We start from the raw sequence: 20,399 nt of genomic DNA, 5'->3' as shown, positions 1-20,399 counted from the left end.
TTTGTATCTCCTAGTTTTTGTATTATATACTAGTTGTAAGCAAGTCTCACCATCATACAAGCAGTGTCATTCATTTCCAATCTTTTGTGAAAACATTTCTTGTCATGAGGAAATATTACCTAGCTTGGAGACAAGAGAGGATTGCCAACAGAAAGGGCATATAGGGCTGCAGAAAATCTGTCACAACAAATTCCACTTGACATTCCCCCCACTCCATGCAAGCAGAGAAATGTGGATGATGAAATAACAATGATGAAGATTAATTACGCTGATGAGTTTGAAACAGCAACAGAAAGAATGCGTTCAAGAAAGAGAATACATTTTTGAAGTAAGTAACTCCTTCCCTATTACTATTAAAAAAAATAGGGTAAAGACCCCCTTCGGTCATGAATGTCCATTGGATTGCACCTAGAGAGTTATCCTCCGAGGCACAAGTCCAGGCAAGGTTGGTTATGGAAGACCAGCAGTCACCTATGCATACCAGCTTCCCCTCTCCACGCTGCTCATGTCCAAGGGAAAGGAAAAGTCCGCTATTTGCACCTCATTTCTATAGCTAAGAACAAAAAGGGTGGGGAGCTGTTTTCAATAAAATTAATGAAGCTATTTAATTTTGCTAGTTAGAGTACTCGATCGAAAAACCTCTATAGAATCAAAATCTACTCTTTATTGACATTTTGAACTATTGAGAACTAATTTCAGTTCTCTTGCTATAGAACTCACCCACACTAAATCAGCATTATACAAAATTGGAAGAAGTAAAAAAAAATGCTACCACTGTTAAAATTCATCTGAGCCTTTGTCTTCCTAAAAGTGAATTCCTGAATTGAATATGATTCCGTTAGATATGACAAGTCATTTATACAACTTCTCCAATGTCATTCTTATTACCAATTATATGTTTTCCAGAGTTGACTCATCTAATAACCTTTTTCCGTGTTGGCACTGGGAGGTAAAATTACCAAATTGCCTTAAAGCAACTGGTAAAAATTATGTTTTAACCAATGTTGTCCAGAAATTGTCATGATTGATGAATCAAATGAGAATATTTGATTAAAGGGTGTTTTGTATCTTTTCTCAGTGACAGTGAGAAATTGAATTTGTAGGACAGTGAAATTTCCCAATGGCGAAATGGATAGGAATTAATTAATAATAAATGGAAAGAAAAGAAAACAGCAGAGTGACAGGCTTCAGAGGAGTGTGCTGCCACTGTGATTAACATTTTCCTATCACTTTACATTTTGGGTTTAGCTTTCAGAGTTGAGATCTATACCTATAAACTTGATGAAGTAAGTACCTGTCATACATTAGGGTTAATACAACATCTCTGTCTCCTCATTATCTTCTATCATCACTGTCATAGGGGGTTTAATTCTAGTAAAAGACATTCAATTGAAAAATGTAATGCCTAAGCATTACAAAAGAATGTAGAAGCTGCTGATAAAATATTCTTTTCTACTCTAGGCACAAGGCCCAAAATTTTGGGAGGGGGGGCCAGTCGATTAGATCGATTCCAATACGCAACTAGTACTTAATTTATCGACCCTGAAAAGATGAAAAGCAAAGTCGACCTCAGCGGAATTTGAACTCAGAACGTAAAGACAGACGAAATTCCGCAAAGCATTTCGCCCGGCATGCTAACGTTTCTGCCAGCTTGCTGCTGACAAAAGAAATTAAGATGGCTCTGGTTGAAAGAGGTGGATGAGTGAGATAAATAGAATACCACTTTGACACAGTCAAAGTCAGGTTGCATGAATGAAGGTGTATGTTGTAAGATCAAAAACACCCAGTGACTCCAGGATATAACATTAACAATATTTATATAACTATCGGGCAGTGGGGTTACCGATTTAGGGTCCAGTGTGAATCATCAGAATAAAAATACCAATTGGAACCCCATCTCTGTGACATCATCATTATCATCATTGACACCATGGCTTTTACATCTGCTTTTTCCATACCAGCACTAGTTGGACAAAATTTCTTGAGGCAGTGTTCTACCTTTAGATACTATCCTCCTGACACTAATCCTTGTTTTTCAAGTAAGATATTTATTCCATTCCTTTGCATGTTGAACCATTGCCAGGCATTTTATTTATGGAAGTCATAAACACATCTTCACTGCTGAAACAGTGCCAATGCAAAGAAACATGGAGCTCAAAAAACATACACAAGTAGGATGGATTTCCATATAGTTTCCATCTACAATTGTACTCACAAAGCATTGGTCAACCCATGGCTACCATGGAACATACTTGCCCAAGGTGCTAAACAGTGAGACAGAACCCTAAACCATGTGGTTACAAAGCAAACTTCTAAGCCACACATTCATTCCTCTACCTTAGTTTTTGGTGTTTCCGTCTTTTGATACAACTTACCATATTCGTGCTGGCAATAAGAATGACCAGAAATAGTGCTGCAGCCAGCAGACCTCAACCTTGATTTCCTTTGGTAGCTTTTGGAGAAAATTGGTGACCCAACACTGAATGAGTCAAATATGGGAGTTACACCTTTAACTATTTTGTTTGTGCATGTATGTGGGAACTGACCAAAGGCTTCATACTGAAAGTGAATGTTGGAAACTATGATGAACTGCAGCTGTAAACCAAAGAGCCAAACTTGTCAAATTGTGTCATGCTTATTATGGCTGTAAATTATGCTAACGGCACAAGTTGGCTGTAGAATACTCATCCATCTACACTGCGATTCAATTAGGAAGCGCCATTGATTGAACAATTGGAATTACTCATAACTGAAATCAACACAAGATCATTCTAGTCATATCACAACATTATTGTCATCAACATTGTTTAAATGTCCACTTTTCCATACTTGTAGGGGCCAGGCAGAATTTGTTGAGACATTTTCTATGGTTAGATGCTCTTGTCACCAATCCTCACCTGCTTCCAAGCAAGGTAATATTTCCCTAAGGCTGGACAAGTTTTCACAGAAGATTAGAAACAAGGGACACCATTTGTATGGTTGTGACACTCGTTTACAACTATCTCTTGATGTTAAGATGAGGAAGCACAAAGATAACGTATTGTTATATTTGTTTCAGTCATTAGACTGCAGCTATGCTAGGGTACCGTCTTGAAGAATTTTTAGCCGAATGAACTGACCCCAACACTGACTTTTCCTTTTAAGTCTGGTGCTTAATTTATCGGTCTCTTTTACCAAACCACTAAGTTGCAAGGACGTGAACACACCAACACCAGTTGTCAAGTGGTGGTGGAGGGCTGCGAGCTGGCAGAAACGTTAGCACGCCGGGCAAAATGCTTAGCGGTATTTCGTCTGCCGTTACAGTCTGAGTTCAAATTCCGCCTAGGTCGACTTTGCCTTTCATCCTTTCGGGGTCGATTAAATAAGTACCATTTACGCACTGGGGTCGATGTAATCGAATTAATCCGTTTGTCTGTCCTTGTTTGTCCCCTCTGTATTTAGCCCCTTGTGGGTAGTAAAGAAATGGGTGGTGGAGGGACAAACACAGACAGTTTCCGTCTACCAAATCCGCACACAAGGCTTTGGATGGCCTGAGGTTAAAGTAGAAGACACTTGCCCAAAGTGAAATGCAGTGAAACTGAACCCAGAAGAAACATGTGGTTGGGGAGCAAGCCTCTTATCACAGAGTCACATGCATAATAACCTCACAACTTCAAAACTCCCTTATGGCTATTGGCTACCACATACACACATATATAAGTTTGTGTTTCCTCATCTTGGTATCAAATGAGTTATAAAGTGTCATGCAGTAGAATTATACATGAAGTAGGAATATTTTTGTATAGAATTAAAAAAATTATTTATACATATGGAAAAACAAGATTACGTTAAGAAAAGGGTACTCTCTTTTACTTGTTTCAGTCATTTGACTGTGGCCATGCTGGAGCACTGCCTTTAGTCGAGCTAATCGATCCCAGGACTTATTCTTTGGAAGCCTAGTACTTATTCTATCGGTCTATTTTGCTGAACCGCTAAGTTACGGGGACGTAAACACACCACCATCGGTTGTCAAGCAATGTCGGGGGGGAGAAACACAGAGACACAAACATATACACACACATAAATACATATACATATATACGACGGGCTTCTTTCAGTTTCCGTCTACCAAATCCACTCACAAGGCCTTGGTCGGCCCGAGGCTATAGTAGAAGACACTTGCCCAAGATGCCATGCAGTGGGAATGAACCCGGAACCATGTGGTTTGTAAGCAAGCTACTTACCACACAGCCACTCCTGCGCCTAGATAAAAGTTTTATTGTTGTATGGGGAGACCTAGTGAAATTTTCAAAATATACAGTGATCTCTAGATTGCAAATGAGAAATGTTTTAAGGAGGGATTAGTCTAAATTTAAAGGTGAAGGTTAATTCACAATTTTACATATTGTGAGTTGGTTGTCACTTATTATTTCATTAGGAAGTTGGTATTGATTTCTACTTGTTGAATGATAACTGTCTTTTGGTTTATGACAGTGATAGAGTTAAGATATAATGGTGTTAAGACAGTGGTGGCGATGATGGGTGGTTTATCTGCCACTAGTGATATAAACAAGAGTGTTTATGTGCACCTAAAGCCCATATGAGAGGTTCTCTCGAGGTCACCATCACAATATCCTGTGTTCTAACACTACATCCACTTTTAAGTGGGGGTAAATATTACCTTTCAGTATTAATTCTGCTTCTGTGGTTAATTAATAATTATTTTTTAATAACTGAGTATTTTTGTTATTTTCTTTGAAGCACGTGGTGTTTATTTTAAATGAAGAATATTTTTGTTACAATTTGTTTGTTTTAGTAATTTTAAAAATATTTATAGGTTTTCAGTGAAAATATTACGATAAATACCTTCCATAATGTTTATTAAGTTACAAGTTTACTTAGAAAATTGTTCTCAAGTCATAGGCAATTGGAGTTTCATGATTAAATTGTAAGTTAATCAGTTTGGTTGTTTTATTTATGTTAGTAATTTGTTATGGTTTGGAAATTTTTGTCATATCTCTATAATTTCATTTTCTTTATGTTTTTGTTTTCATATAAGGAATTTATTTGGTTGACTTATTTCCTGTAATTTTAATTAATATTTAATAGATATTGATCTATGCAAGTCTATTTCTATGTCACATGGTTTGAGAACATTGATTCAAAAATAGTTTTGCTAGTTTACATTTGGCGTGTCTTGGGTGTACTTTTCTGTTTGGAATGTGTCATGGAGTGGGAAGCAGCATATCCATTAATTAATTAATCTATATCTTTGAAGTTCTAGGTTAGTAATGCCTTCGGTTGTTATTATTTTTCAAGTTATGTATCAGTGGTTCAGTAAATTTTGCTTAGTACATTTAGTTTGCTAGTTCTATCTTATTCGCTAGTTTTTGAAGTAGCACTGTTCTCTTTGGAACATATTTCTTTGTTTTATATATACTACTTTTAAATTTTTATGCATAGTAGCTACAGGTTTAATACAATTTTGTTTATATTTGATGTTAGCATTGCAATAATAAGCACATACAGACGAAATGGACATGTAACTCTAATGTTTCCCACCTGCTACTCATCTATTGATTTCCATGTAGCGTTTGTTTTTAATGTTGTTGAAACAGGCTGATTGAATAGTAATGCCCAGGAGTCGAAATCATAGTGATATTCATTTGGCAGCTGATGATGGAAATATATGTTTGACAGGCTTGTTGCCTAGAATCTTTTATATCTTGGGGTCTAGTTATTCTGAGTTGTCCTTATAGGTAGGGTTGAACTTGTTAAAAGGTTTTTGTTTTATGGTGGTTTTGTTGCTTGTATTATTACATATATTAATATTGTATGATTGTTTTCATCGGTAATCTTATTATGCTAGGATAATAATTAGAGGATACAGTTCTATATTTAAGAGATGAGGAATTATGTACATTATTTACATTTGATGGATATTTGTCCTCATCTTCTTTGTTGTTAACACGTTTTGGCTGATTACCTTCCAGCTTTCTAGGAGAAATTTCAAACCTGGGTTCTCATTCCTAAGGTATTTTTTGATGTTATTATTATTATTATTATTATTGTTATTATTCAGGTCACTGTCTGGAATCGAATTCGGAATCTTGGGGTTAGTAGCCCGCGCTCTTAACCACAACATCATATGCCCATGGGCATGTGGCATTGTGGTTAAGAGACACCTGATGAAGGCTAGAGGGTATATCAGCTGAAACATTGTGTTAACAACAAACAAGATGAGGACAAATATCCATCAAATGTAAATAACATAAATAATTAGAGGTTTCTAACTTTGGGAGGTTCTTTGGGATATATGTAAATATGCAGGTTTGGCCTCCTTTAGTTTCTGTCTATCAAATCTACTCACAAGGTTTTTGATGGCCAAGGATTATAGTAGATGACACTCACCAAAGGTTCCATGTGGTGGGACTAAACTCGAAACTACTTAGTTGGGAAGCAAATTTCTCAACCACACTCTTTTATTTGTTTCAGTCATTTGACTGTGGCCATGCTGGAGCACCGTCTTTAGTCGAGCAAATCGACCCCATGACTTATTCTTTGGAAGCCTAGTACTTATTCTATCAGTCTCTCTTGCCAAACCACTAAGTTACGGAGACGTAAACACACCAGCATCAGTTGTCAAGTGATGTTGGGGGGACAAACACAGGCACACAAACATACACACACACACATATATATATATATATATATATATGCGATGGGCTTCTTTCAGTTTCTGTCTACCAAATCCACTCAAAAGGCTTTGGTCGGCCTGAGGCTATAGTAGAAGACACTTGCCCAAGGTGCCACGCAGTGGGACTGAACCTGGAACCATGTGGTTCGTAAGCAAGCTACTTACCACACAGCCACTCCTACATATATGTTTGTACATATGTATGTTTTAACTTTTAATATTTCATTCTGCTAAAGATTTTCAATGCAAAAAAGCCCAGTTCTGTAATAATTCTGTTAAAGGATAGGAATAAATGACAGAAGAGATTAGAATTATCATCTTTACATTACAGAGTTCCCTATTTCCTCCAAAATGAATGTAATCAGGGTTAGTATGATTCTTATGATATCATCTGTTTCAGGAATGGCTGAACCTACAGTCTTGAGCAGGAAGTTATGAGTTACACAAACAAGTTTTATTTGGACTGGATTGAAACAAAACTGATTTTAAAATGGTGTTGTAATTTCATCCATTTTTGGTGAGATTTGTTTTTTTGATATGCCCAGATCTTTTGAATTTGAACCTTTTGATACTAAACCACTGAACACTGCCCCTAGCTCTATGATAAAAACTTCCCGTTTTAAAGTGATGTAAATTAAAACTGTCCCTCAGAATTTCAAGTTGGTTCCGTTTCCAAACACTAGTTTGATGAGGATAAAATTAATTTAATTGCAGCGTGGAATGTGTTTGTAAGCCATTTAAGAAACACACAAAAGCCGTTCGATTCACTTCAACATTTTAAGTTTAATTTGTCAAAATATTTTCGTCGCTAAAATCCGCGACCTGTTCACTGACAAAAATCCGTGCTGCATCTCGGATTTTGCACGGATTTTTGTCAGTGAACAGGTCGCGGATTTTAGCGACGAAAATATTTTGACAAATTAAACTTAAATGTTGAAGTGAATTGAACGGCTTTTGTGTGTTTCTTAAATGGCTTACAAACACCTTCCACGCTGCAAATGTTTTCATTCCAGCACACGATCTCAGATCAAATCACTTGCTATGCGAGTACATCTCCGTAAAGTTAATTTACTGAATTATAAATTTGTTTCTTCAACAGAGATATGATAACAAAAGAGTTAATTGTAATGTTTTGTTTGTTTTGCTATCTATGGGTGTGGTGCATTTTCTGTGTTGGCTGTAATTATGTTGGGAACATTGTTACAGGCAGTCCTACAATAAAATTCTTAATAAATCATTTTTGGTTCTGGATCCAGCAGAGCTAACAATGTCAATAGACAAAACAGATTATATTACTAGTGATCTGGCATCAAATTTTGTATATTTAGTTCTAATTTTTTAATACTGAATGCTCACAATATATTTAAATATATTTTTTCTCTCTTTTTTATTGTGATATCATCCAAGTACTATGTGAAAGCTACTGAGATACTTCAGAAATAATTTTTTGGAGTGCGTGTGTGTGTGTGTGTGTATTTGTGTTTGGGTGTGGTTGAGAATGTGGATTTGCTGGGTGGGATGTCAGGATGTTAATGTCATTTAGTGTTCTTGAAGAGTGCAGTGAGTAATGGTAAATTTATTCATTTCTTTATTCACTGCACAGTTAATGTGTTTTCACTGGAGCCATTCCCTTCTTTTACTGGGTTTTAATCATATGCAGAGGCATAGCCTTCAAAGGTGTTTAGTACTTATTTCTTGTAAGATATGAAAATGGTTCGTGGACATTGGCATGAGTGGAGATTGCTGAGTTTGAAGGTACTGTTTTACAACAAATACACATATGAATATGTGCATACACACATATATACATACATATTTTATATTCTTTTACTTGTTTCAGTCATTTGACAGCAGCCATGGTGGAGCACTGTCTTGAAGGGTTCTTGTCAAACAAACTGACCTCAGGGCTTATATTTTATGCCTAATACTTGCTGCCCTAAACAAAATCATAAAGCATGGCCTAGACACTGCTGGCTTTCCTTCTCTGCTTGAGCTTCAGAGGATAAAGGACCTGATGGTATGACAAGCCCAGGTTCTGCTGCTCATCAGGCTGAGAAGAACAAACTATCAAAATGTCAGTCGCTTACTGACAGGTTTATGGTTGAGCCAGTGATAGTGGAGACCTCCAGCATTCTTGCCCCCAGATCATACGCATGCTCACTGCTTTCAGGGTGGAGATGATTATCTGTAAGTGCAAGCCCTGTGAGTCAGAGTGGCTGTTCCAGCACATCTCCTTCACTGTCCACCACCTTTTCCATTTTGTCTGCTGGGACCAAAAGATGGTCTGAATTATAGGAAATTGAAAGAATGAAAGACATTTTTAGCATTCTACCCACAGTTGGTCTGTATATGAATACTGTCTTTGTGTTTATACCCTATATTATTAGATTCCAGTTGTTCTGTTAAGACATAATACTTCAATGGGTAGAATATGGGGTCATAAAATTATAAGAGAAAGCAAAGAATGGAGTTTATGTAAATAAAATAGTAGTTAATTGGTTAATTGACTATTAATCACCAGCGAAATTCAAACTCAGAAAGTAGGACATAACTAAATAGTGAAACTCATTTTAGGTGCATACTCTTACAAATGTTACTTTTGGACATGAGAAAAGAAACATGGAGGAAGAATTTGTACATATATTATAATTAATCAGATTCTATCAGAGATTGGATTCCTGTATCAGGAAATAATATAATATATGGAGATAGAGCAGTGGACTTAGAATAAAGCACTTTTTCCACTGAAATACAGCAATTCAGTAGTTCAGAAAATCAACTTGAACATATAGGTGCAGGCATGGCTATGTAGTTAAGAAGCTCACTTTTTATCCATGAGGTTTGGGGTTCAGTCCTACAGTGCTGTACCATGAGCAGGTGTCTTCTACTATAACTCTGGGCTGATTAATGACTTGTGAATGAATTTGGCAGATGGAAACTGTGTGGAAGCTTGTTGCACATATGTACATGTGTACGTGTATGTCTTTGTGTTTGCCTGAACCACCACTACTACTTGACAACCGATATTGGTTTGTTTACATCCCCATAAAGTAGCAGTTTTGCAAAAGAGGCCTACAGAATAAGAAGGGCAAAATATTCCAAAGAGTAAATATTGGGATTGATTTGTTTGACTTAACACTTGATGGCAGTGCCCCAGCATGGCCGCAGGCCAATAACTAAAACGGGTCAAAGAACAACAGCTAAAAGCAGATATTATGATTTTCATTTCTTGTTAACTCCATCAACATTATTACCAGTAACACAACCATCACCACTACCCAAGCCATCAATGCAAAAGCACAAATTAATACAGAAATGACAGAAGATAAAAACAACCAGCAAAGGAGCTTCTAATTCTCCTACAGAAATTCATTGTATGACAGGAGATTTCTTGTTTTAAATCCTGGATGGTAGCTCAACACACCCTCTGAGCAAATTACTCAGACTTATCACTGGGGTAATATTACGCTTGTGGAATTGAAGCATGCTGTTTAAATAGACAATAAGATACATGATGAAGATTTCACTTCAATGTAAGAATTGGTTGTTGAGTATAAAATCCACTAATTTACTATCTATCTATGCCATGTTAGACCACTGAACTGAAGACGTTTTTGTTCATTCTCTTTCTATTTCTTCTTATCCCTTTCTGATGAAGAGCATAGGCTCAAAACATAAAAGACTCTTCCATTTTTCTCGAGCATCAAATTAAGACGCTTGTTGTTCCTACACCTGTCTTCATCTTTGTTTTTCTATAAATTTGAACTATATATATATATATATAATAATAATAATAATAATAATAATAATAATAATAAAGTTGACAACAAAAGAATAAAACCCCAATATTAGGTAAATAGAGGATATTTATATATGTACAGTTTAGGACAGTCAGTAAGTTGTCACAATAGTACTCAGTGTTTCAAATGCCAGAGCTAAGAGCTACAATGCATTCTCATCAGTTATTAATGGCAAAAGACACTATAAAAAAAAAAACTGATGAATAAAAGGGAAGTTACTCTAATTGGTAGGAAAAAATATAAAAGATAGAAATACACGCAACTTGTTATGGTTTGGGGGCCCCAAGATCACGGATAGACTCTGCATTTTTACTGTGTTCCTGTACAACCTTTCCATATGTCTTAACATTTTTTATTGTTTTATATATATTTTTTTCATTTTTTCTTTTTTAATCGTGCGATTGTGCAAGTGAGTATATGTATGTATGCATATATTAAATGTGTATGAGTGTGCTAGTATATATATGTGTGATTGTATGTACATGAGTGTAGGACTGCGTCCAGTGCGTAAGTGTGACTTTCATGTACATGTCCCCCTTCTTTTATATGGATATTTTTATCTTTTATATTTTTCCTACCAATTAGAGTAACTTCCTTTTTATTCAATTTTTTTTTTATAGCGTCTATTGCCATTAATAGCCAATGAGAATACATAATAGCTCTTAGCTCTGGCATTTGAAATTGAGTACTATTATGACAACTGATTGTCCTAAACTATACATACACGCAGACACCGCCACACACAGACACATATATATCTCAATTAATGTATGTACTTTTCTTGTTCACTGAGAGGCTGCAGCTTGGCACAGTGAATGTGGCTTTCTCAGAGTGCTCGGTGTTAAAACACCTGAAAATCATAGACAGGCAAGACAACTCACTATGTCCCATTTAGGAGTGATGGCCATCAATGTTTCGTCATTTTTGTGGCTTATGACTATCATGTGCCTGAACTGAATTGCTTGTCTATGGCTAATATACAAATACTGTCAAACTCATTTACTAACAGGCCATGAAGATGCATCATCAATCATCATTTAACGTCTGTTTTCCATGCTAGCATGGGTTGGACGGTACGACCAGGGTCAGGGAAGCCAGGAGACTGCACCAGGCCCCCAGTCTGATCTGGCAGTGTTTCTACAGCTGGATGCCCTTCCTAACGCCAACCACTCCATGAGTGTAGTAGGTGCTTTTTATGTGCTATGGCACATATACCAACACTACCCCTGAATGAGATGCCAGTTCATCGCAGGGTTACCCATTTATAGTCCAGTGAACTGGAGCAATGTGAAATGAAGTATTTTGCTCAAGAAGATAATGCACTACCGATCTAGGAATTGAAACCACGATCTTGCAATTATGAGTGCAACATCCTAACCATTAGGCCAGTCATTCTCAATTGGAGTCCATATGGCTCCTGAGGGTCCTTATAAGATTTTTGGGGTCCACGCAGCAAAATAGTAAATTGAGCATCCATAATAGCATTTTAAGCATCCCTGGAAAAAATTTTGCTTTAGATGTATGTATTGCTATGTATTGCAAGAAACAGCTAGTTTTCTTTCTCTTAACGTTTTACAAGATTCAACTTACACAAATTAAAGTGTGAAAAACAAGATACAAATTTTGAAAGAAGGATCTATAAAATTAGTTTCTAAACATCAAATGGCTATGGGGGTCCCCAAGAATAAAATAGTATTCAAAGGGGTCCATAGATAAAAAATGGTTCAGAGCCCCCTGCACTAGGCCATGTGCCTTCATAAACACACATATGCATACACAATTTAGAAATGAATATAGATGTGTAAATTATTTACCTTTGAACGATGGATGTCGCCATCATCAGTTTCTCCAACACCAAGAAGTTTTCTGGATTTTAAGCGACTGTGTAAATCACCACTACTGTGCTTCCTAACAAAAGAAAAAGAAAATAATTAGAAATAAATAATTTGTTATTTAGTTTTAAAAATAAGCAACAAACAGAAAACTTACTTTAACAAGTTTTATAAGTTGAATAAAAGAAAATATGGTTGTGTTTAACTGGAATATTAAAACACATTAGATAACATAGTCCTTCATGCTTTCTGCATATAAAATGCATTTGATCAGATAACCACTGTTGAATCTAGGTCTACCTAGAGATAAACACACAGGACTGCACAATCTAGGCTGGTCTGGGATAATCCAGACAAGACTACTACTCAATTTAGGTTGATATCAGATTATCTAGATAAGACTACTAGGCTAACCTGAGGATAAACCAACATGATTGCTTAAACTAGACTGGGTAAGGGATAAACACATATGACTGTTCAATCTAGGGTGACCCACAGATATACATACAGGACTGCTCTATCTAGGATGAGCTGGGGACAGACACAGGATTGCTCGGTCTAGACTGAACTGAGGATAAATGCCCAAGACTGGTCAATCTAAGCTACCCTGGGATGAAAGAAACAACAACATTTACTTCCCATAATTTTTCATGCATGCTTTTATTTATTTGGTCTGCAGCTATAATATAACGGGGTTAATGTCTTGATGGGCTTTAGTCATTCATGTCAACCCAGTACTTCTGGTATTGTTACAATATGAAACAAACACACACATTTGCCAATATGAAGACAGACACACACACACGCTAAATAATGGCTTCAATTTCCTGAAAAACTCATTGGAAAGTTACTATGACAGTAGTCTAAATATTTTAACAACACTTTAGGTCTCAATAAACTACTTCACTGCATCTCTTGTTCTGCATCATATAATCTTCACCATAATCCATCAGGTACATAAATCATGAACAGACTCCTTTTGCTAGAGCTAAATTACTTTAGTTGATTACATTTCTGTAGTTCCGAGTTATTAAATTGGCAAAGGTTGAGTAAACTATATTGGATATTAGACCAGTAAAATATATTGGATACATCTCACTATATTACATGTAAGACCGGTAAAGACTTAGATCAAATTATTAGCCTTGGTTTCCAAGTATTTTTTGTTTTCCTTTGTTCTATATTTTGCTTGAAATATTTATTGATTAGGAGAGTGTGATGCTTTATGGTTATACCACTCCACTACCTCTCAATAAAACTTAATAACAACAACAATAAAGATCTTATATATATATATATATATATATATATATATATATATATATAAACACAGCAACAAATGTATTTAATATGAAATTTTCTCCAGTAATATGCATGGAGCTTAATTTGAAAACATCTGTTTAATGTCTATTTTTCTGTTTGCAGGAGTCAAATAGGATTTACTGAAACAGGATGTTTGGTGGCTGGATGTTCCTTCTGTCACCAACTCCCACCTGTTTTCAAGCATGGTAACATTTATACATGAGTGGACATGTTTTAACAGCAGACTAGAAGCAACAGACTGTAAGACAGTGACATTCTTTGTTCTGACATCCTCCAATATGTGACACAAACACGTATATACACAAACACACACACATGTATATCCACATATGTACATATACAACAAGCTCCTCTCAGTTTCTGTCCACCAAATTCACTCACAAGACTTTGGTCAGCCTAGGGAAATAGTAAAAAATACTTGCTCAATGTGCCACACAGAGGGATTGAACCCAGAACTAAGTGATTGGGAAGCAAACTTCAAAGCCATGCAGCAGCTGTATAGAAATGGAAGGCACAGTCAATCCAACAGGATTAGATCTCTAAATGTAAAAACCTGAAACTAAAACCAACATAGGACTGCTCATGCTGCGTTGATTGTGGGATACACAACAGTTAAACACAAGGTATTTTAATCTAGGATCAACGATGTTGGTGATGGTTTCTTCTGACAAGGGATAAAACCAAATTTTTGAAGGAAAGGAACAGGTGACTGGTTCAACATACATCTTCAGATGCAATACTTGATGGTGTCAGAACAAAATCTCCCGAGGACAAATTTTAAACAAAAATATCAATGAATAAATATTTTAGATTTTTTTAATAAAATTTCAGTTTTCCTAAAATTCTTATTGTAAAGAAAGGACAATATCCCAGGGTATATTGGCTGCCAGGGGATTTTGTCCTAGTACCTACTTGGACACATTATTATTGTTGTTTGCTGGATTCATTACCCTCGTCCAGGTGGCCTAACTTAGGTTGATCAAACGAGGCCTGTGTCCATGCAGCATTCTACTGACCCCGTTGAACACCTTTCAGCCAGAGCCATCCAGACCAGTGATTTTCAACTGAGGTTCGTATGACCCTTGGGTGTCTATATAAATTTTTTTTTTTTTTTATTTGTGGAAAAAATTGCTTATACTTCATTACACCAAATATTTTCTCTTTCTTTTTTACTTGTTTCAGTAATTTGACTGTGGCCGTGCTGGAGCACCACCTTTAATCGAGCAACTTGACCCCAGGACTTATTCTTTGTAAGCCCAGTACTTATTCTATCAGTCTCTTTTGCCGAACCGCTAAGACAGGGACATAAATACACCAGCATCGGTTGTCAAGCAATGCTAAGGGGACAAACACAGACACACAAACACATACATATATATATACATATATACGACGGGCTTCTTTCAGTTTCCGTCTACCAAATCCACTCACAAGGCTTTGGTCGGCCCGAGGCTACAGTAGAAGACACTTGCCCAAGGTGCCATGCAGTGAGACTGAACCCGGAACCATGTGGTTGGTAAACAAGCTACTTACCACACAGCCACTCCTGCGCCTAGATTTTTTAAATTCAATTCCTAATAATATTTAATTCTAAAAATATGAAGGGATTTTTTTAAACATCAAATAGCTATGGGGGTCCACCCAAATAAAATAGGAATCAAAGGAGTCCATAGGTAGAAGATGGTTGGGAAACACTGATCTTGATGTTTGCTCAGCAGTTTCTGCATTGTTCTTGATGGCTCTTTTTCTGTTCATTCCTGTAATGCCCAGGGTTGCATAAACCTTACTCACTGTATGACCGGCAAACCCCTGACTGCCAAACTCCTCATTCTTTACTAATTCTTGAGGCGGTCCTCCACAAATTCCCAATACATAATTCTCTTCTCTTGCACCTCCTCTATCCTCTCCTCCCTAATATCCTCCTCTATTCTCACCTCCCTTAACCTTCTAACAGCCAGATTATTCTATCAAATGTAATACTTGCTAATTCATATTGTTTTGAAATAATCATGCATTATCTTGTAGCTTTGATATTTCAATGATGTGATTGCATACGTTTAGGTGTGAAGGCCAGGTAAAAAGTTTTGTGCTGGATACGGCCAGTTTAAATGCTAAAGGGTTAATATACTGCTAGCATGGATTTTTATCAACAAATGATGGAAATCAAATATGACTTTATAGATTCTTTTCTTTATTTTCCTTCTTTTTACTTACAGGGCTATTCAGAAAAAAATTAAAATATTGTTGCACATGGCCAACAATTTTCAAGGGAGAGAGTAAGTTGATTACATTGACTCTAGTGCTTATTTTATCAACTGGTACTTATTTTATCGACCCTGAAAGGATGAAAGGCAAACTCAACCATGGTGGAATTTGAACTCAGAACATAAGGACAGATGAAATGCCTCTAAGCATTTTGCCTACATAAGAGAACCATCCGTACGTGGCCGTAGCCAGCACCACATCGACTGGCCTCCGTGCTGGTGGAACGTAACAAACACCATCCGATCGTGGCCATGCCAGCCTCGCCTGGCCTCCGTGCCGGTGGCACGTAAAAAACACCATCCGAGCATGGCCGTTCGCCAGCCTCGTCTGGCACCTGTGTCGGTGGCACATAAAAAGCACCCACTACACTCATGGAGTGGTTGGCGTTGGGAAGGGCATCCAGCTGTAGAAACACCGCCAGATCTGACTGGCCTGGTGCAGCCTTCAGGCTTCCCAGACCCCAGTTGAACCGTCCAACCCATGCTAGCATGGAAAGCAGACGTTAAACGATGATGATGATGATGCTAATGATTTTGTCAACTTGCCGCTTTAGAACAAATAAAAATATTAAAAAGAAATATTTGTGCATTAAACCTCAAAAATAGAAACAATTAAAGCCACAGAAAGTTATTAAGTAATTCCTTATTTACTCAATAAATGAAACAATTACCAAATCTATATACAGTTTGTCGTTTTCAATATTTTAAAAATATTATTTTAATTTATCCATGATGAACCGAGTTACATTTCATGATGCACCTAGCGACATTTCATGGTGCACCTAGTGACATTTCATGGTGCACCTAGCGAAATTTCATGGTGCATCGTTTGGGAATATATGGTGTGATGAAACTAAAAATTCTACCATTTCTATCAAACTACAATGCATTAAGAACAATAACAACAACACTATAGTACTATCTGACTAATATATTTCTACATATATTTTCTTTCAGTTGCATTTGAAGTTAGGGAAGCCTTGTTGCAATTCAACAAAAATTTCAACATTCCAATCTACTATGTAACCAGTGTTGTGGAAGAGGAACTTTCAAAGTGTTTATAAAAGTAGGGCTATGCTTAATGTAGACTACACTCCTACATTTCCGTTGCATAATTACAAGAAATATTTAACCTAATATTTACCGAATTAAAAAAAATGTTTCCTCTACGTGTGTTGGTTTTTATGTCAATGTATTTTCACAAATTACTACTACAACTAAGTACATTTGAGTCAGTTTGTATTGTGGCAGTGTGGTAAGAAGCTTGCTTCCCAACCACACATTCAAGTTTAATCCTATTGCATGGCACCTTGAGTAAGTGTCTTCTATTAAAGCCCTGGGCTGACTAAATCCTTCTGAGTGGATTTGGTAGGCAAAAAATGAAAGAACTGTTGTGTGTGTCTGTGTGTGTGTGTATATATATATATATATATCATTACAGATCTAGGGTAAGGAATTATTAATTTAATAAATTGATAAATTTTACCAAGTAGTTTCGGTATGGAAAAGAACCATATTCGGTAAAAACTTGTATTAAAAAGTTTTTTTTTTATATATACCCTTAATTATTGTTATAATTATATATATATATATGTATTGATAAAAACGGTAAGATAACAAAAGAAAGAAAGAGACTTCAATATTATGTAAATAGAGGAAATTTATCTGTAAATTAATATGTGACAATTATACAATAGCCAAGATAAAACTCTGAGTTTCAGATGCCGAAGTAGAAATCCACAACACCATCTCTTCAGTTATCTGGCCACCTGAAAAACGCCTTTTTGATCTTTTGAAGTGAACCTACTGAAGCTTATGAACAATTTTGAAGTGGACCTATAACTGAAGAGATGGTGTTGTGGATTTCCACTTCGGCATCCGAAACTCAGAGTTTTATCTTGGCTATTGTATAATTGTCACATATTAATTTACAGATATATATATATATATATATATATATATATATATATATATATAGGCACAGGTGCGGTTGTGGTAAGAAGCTTGCTTTCCTATCATATGGCTCTGGATTCAGCCTCACTGCATGACACCTCGGGCAGGTATCTTCTACTATAGCCTCAGGCCAATCAAAACCTTGTGAGTGGATTTGAAAGGTAAAAACTGAAAGATGCCATTTGTCTATCTGTGTTTATTTGGATGTATGCATTCATTTTTCTGTGTGTGTCTTTGTGTCTGTCCCCCATCACCACTTGACAACTGGTGTTGGTGTGTTTACACCCCCATAACTTAGCAGTTCAGCAAAATATACTGATAGAATAAGTACTAAGCTTAAAAAAAAAAGTCCTGGGATCAATTTGTTTGACTAAAACCCTTCAAGGCAATGCTCCAGCATGGCCACACTCAAATGACTGAAACAAGTAAAAGAATAAAAAAATATATATATGTGTGTGCATGCATGCATATATTCTGTGTGTGTGTGTCTGTGTTTGAGTTTGTGCCCCACGACTGCTTGACAGCAAGCATTGGTTTGTTTAGATCCCTGTAACATAACAGCTCAGCAACTGGGTTGATTTACTTGACTAAACCCTTCAAGGCAGTGCCCCAGCATGGCCGTAGCCTAATGACTGTAATAAGTAAAAGATAAAAAGAGATACATATGAATATATTTCTTATTGTATTCGACTTCTCGTGTAATTAATTTCAATGTTCACACCATCAATTGCTTGTCCTTCAGTGGAAATACTAAAAGAGGTGTGCCACACACTTAACTGGAAAGTGTGTATTACAGAGCCAGGGCAGTCTCAGATAGGTTGGTATCAACAGGGCTAATCATCATTATCACTTTAAACATGCTTTTCCATGCTTGCACAAATCAGCCGAGACTTGTAGAAGCAGATTTTCTACAGCTGGATGCCCTTCCTGTTGCCAACCCTTGTAGAATAATATTTTCTCATGGTTAGACATGTTTTTCATTCAGCTGTAAAAACCCTGCCAAAACAAACTCAGTAGCATAGGGTAGTTTTTCTACCTGGCCAGCTACTACGAACTGTCCTACCCATGCATGCATGGAAGATGGATGTTAAACGATGATGATGTTCGTTAACTGAACTCTTCAAAACAAAAATTAAAACCAAAATTATGTTGGTTTTAATTTTTGTCTTGAGTTTGGTTAACGAATGAGAGCGCTAAAGAGTTATCCAAAATTTTGACTGCCTCCTTTTTCTCAATATACAATATCTGTACACCACTTTAAATACTGTATACACACACATGCATACAGAGGTAAACCTAGAAAGATGTGGGTCGAGGTGGTGAAATACGATCCTCAGTTGTTGAGTCTCACAGAGGCAATGACAAGTGACAAATACTTTTGGTGATTTGTTGTGCTTGAGAAGATATGTTAAGGTGCGTGAAAGCATGGTCATGGCTAGTGCTGGAGACACATACGAGGCAACCACGCCAGTGATATGAAAAGGCAATCGTGCCAGTGACACATAATAGACACCCCAGCCAGTGATGTAAAATAGATGCCCGGCACACTCTGTAAAGTGATTGGTGTTAGGAAGCACATCCAGCCATAGAAACCAAGCCAAAACGGATGACTGGAGCCTGGTGTAGCTCTTTGGCTTACCAGCTGTGGACAAACTGTGTAACCCATGCCAACATGGAAAACAAATGTTAAATGATAATAATGATGATGATACACGCATGATGGCTTCTCTCAGTTTCTGTCAACCAAAACCCATTCACAAGGATTTGGGTTGGTCTTGGGCTACAGTAGAAGACGCTACCTGAAGGTGGTGTGCAGAGAGACTGAACATAAGACCACACAGTTGGGAAGCAAGCTTCTTAACCATACAGCCATGTCTGTACCAACTGAATGTGGATGAAATTTCACCCAACCATGAAGAATACACTAATTTGTTGACTCATAAAAAGCAAAAAAAAAAAACAACAAAAAAAAAAACAAAGAAAAACAAGTTGGTAAGAAAGAGATGGAAGTGCTAATTTTCTGAAGTAATATTCTCGCATAATAATTGAAAGGGTTAAGGTGATTTTGTTTTCACTCCTGCTGTACACAAATCATCAAAGACAACCTTTAATATTGATTGATACTTTGCATTAGTTAAATTCCACTTCTTAATCCTTTCATGTTGGCAAAGAAACGTAACAGAATGTCAATGATCAAAGCTAGATCTACTTTTGAGCAACTGCCTGCAGTTTAAACGACTCACAGCCAGATAGTAGATATAAAGATTAGTGGGATGTTGCCTGCAGATTCAGAGAGTAGGTTAGTGGGATCTGGAAAATTCAATAATCAAACTGCTTTAGAAAGCAAAGTTTTGTTTAGTGATGATGATGAGGAGGAGGAGGAAGAGGAGAAAAGGAAGAATTTTTTATGATGATGATGATGATGATGATAAGATCACTATAATGATAAAGCTAAAGTTATTATTGTTTAGCCTTTGATCAAGCAGAGATAAATGCAGTGTAATCCAGCTGTGACCATCACAACATTTTTGGAATATGTCAAAAACTACAA

General features: G+C 36.6%; 1 protein-coding gene across 10 annotated transcripts in view; it reads right to left on the bottom strand.

Annotated features, from left to right (window-relative positions):
* LOC115213777 (tumor protein p53-inducible protein 11) overlaps nucleotides 1-20,399 on the bottom strand; it is a 547,834-nt gene that overhangs the window by 138,530 nt on the left and 388,905 nt on the right. For all 10 annotated transcript variants that reach the window (XM_036504948.1, XM_036504954.1, XM_036504947.1 and 7 more), the window contains exon 2: nucleotides 12,291-12,384. In XM_036504948.1, coding sequence (XP_036360841.1) covers nucleotides 12,291-12,384 — 94 coding nt within the window. The remainder of the gene's footprint in view (nucleotides 1-12,290; nucleotides 12,385-20,399) is intronic.

This window comes from Octopus sinensis, linkage group LG7 (genome assembly GCF_006345805.1).
Source record: "Octopus sinensis linkage group LG7, ASM634580v1, whole genome shotgun sequence".
In the NCBI taxonomy this organism is placed as follows: Eukaryota; Metazoa; Mollusca; class Cephalopoda; order Octopoda; family Octopodidae; genus Octopus; species Octopus sinensis.
The sequence above is the reverse complement of the archived record's forward strand: the minus strand, read 5'-3'. Positions and strand labels throughout refer to the sequence as shown.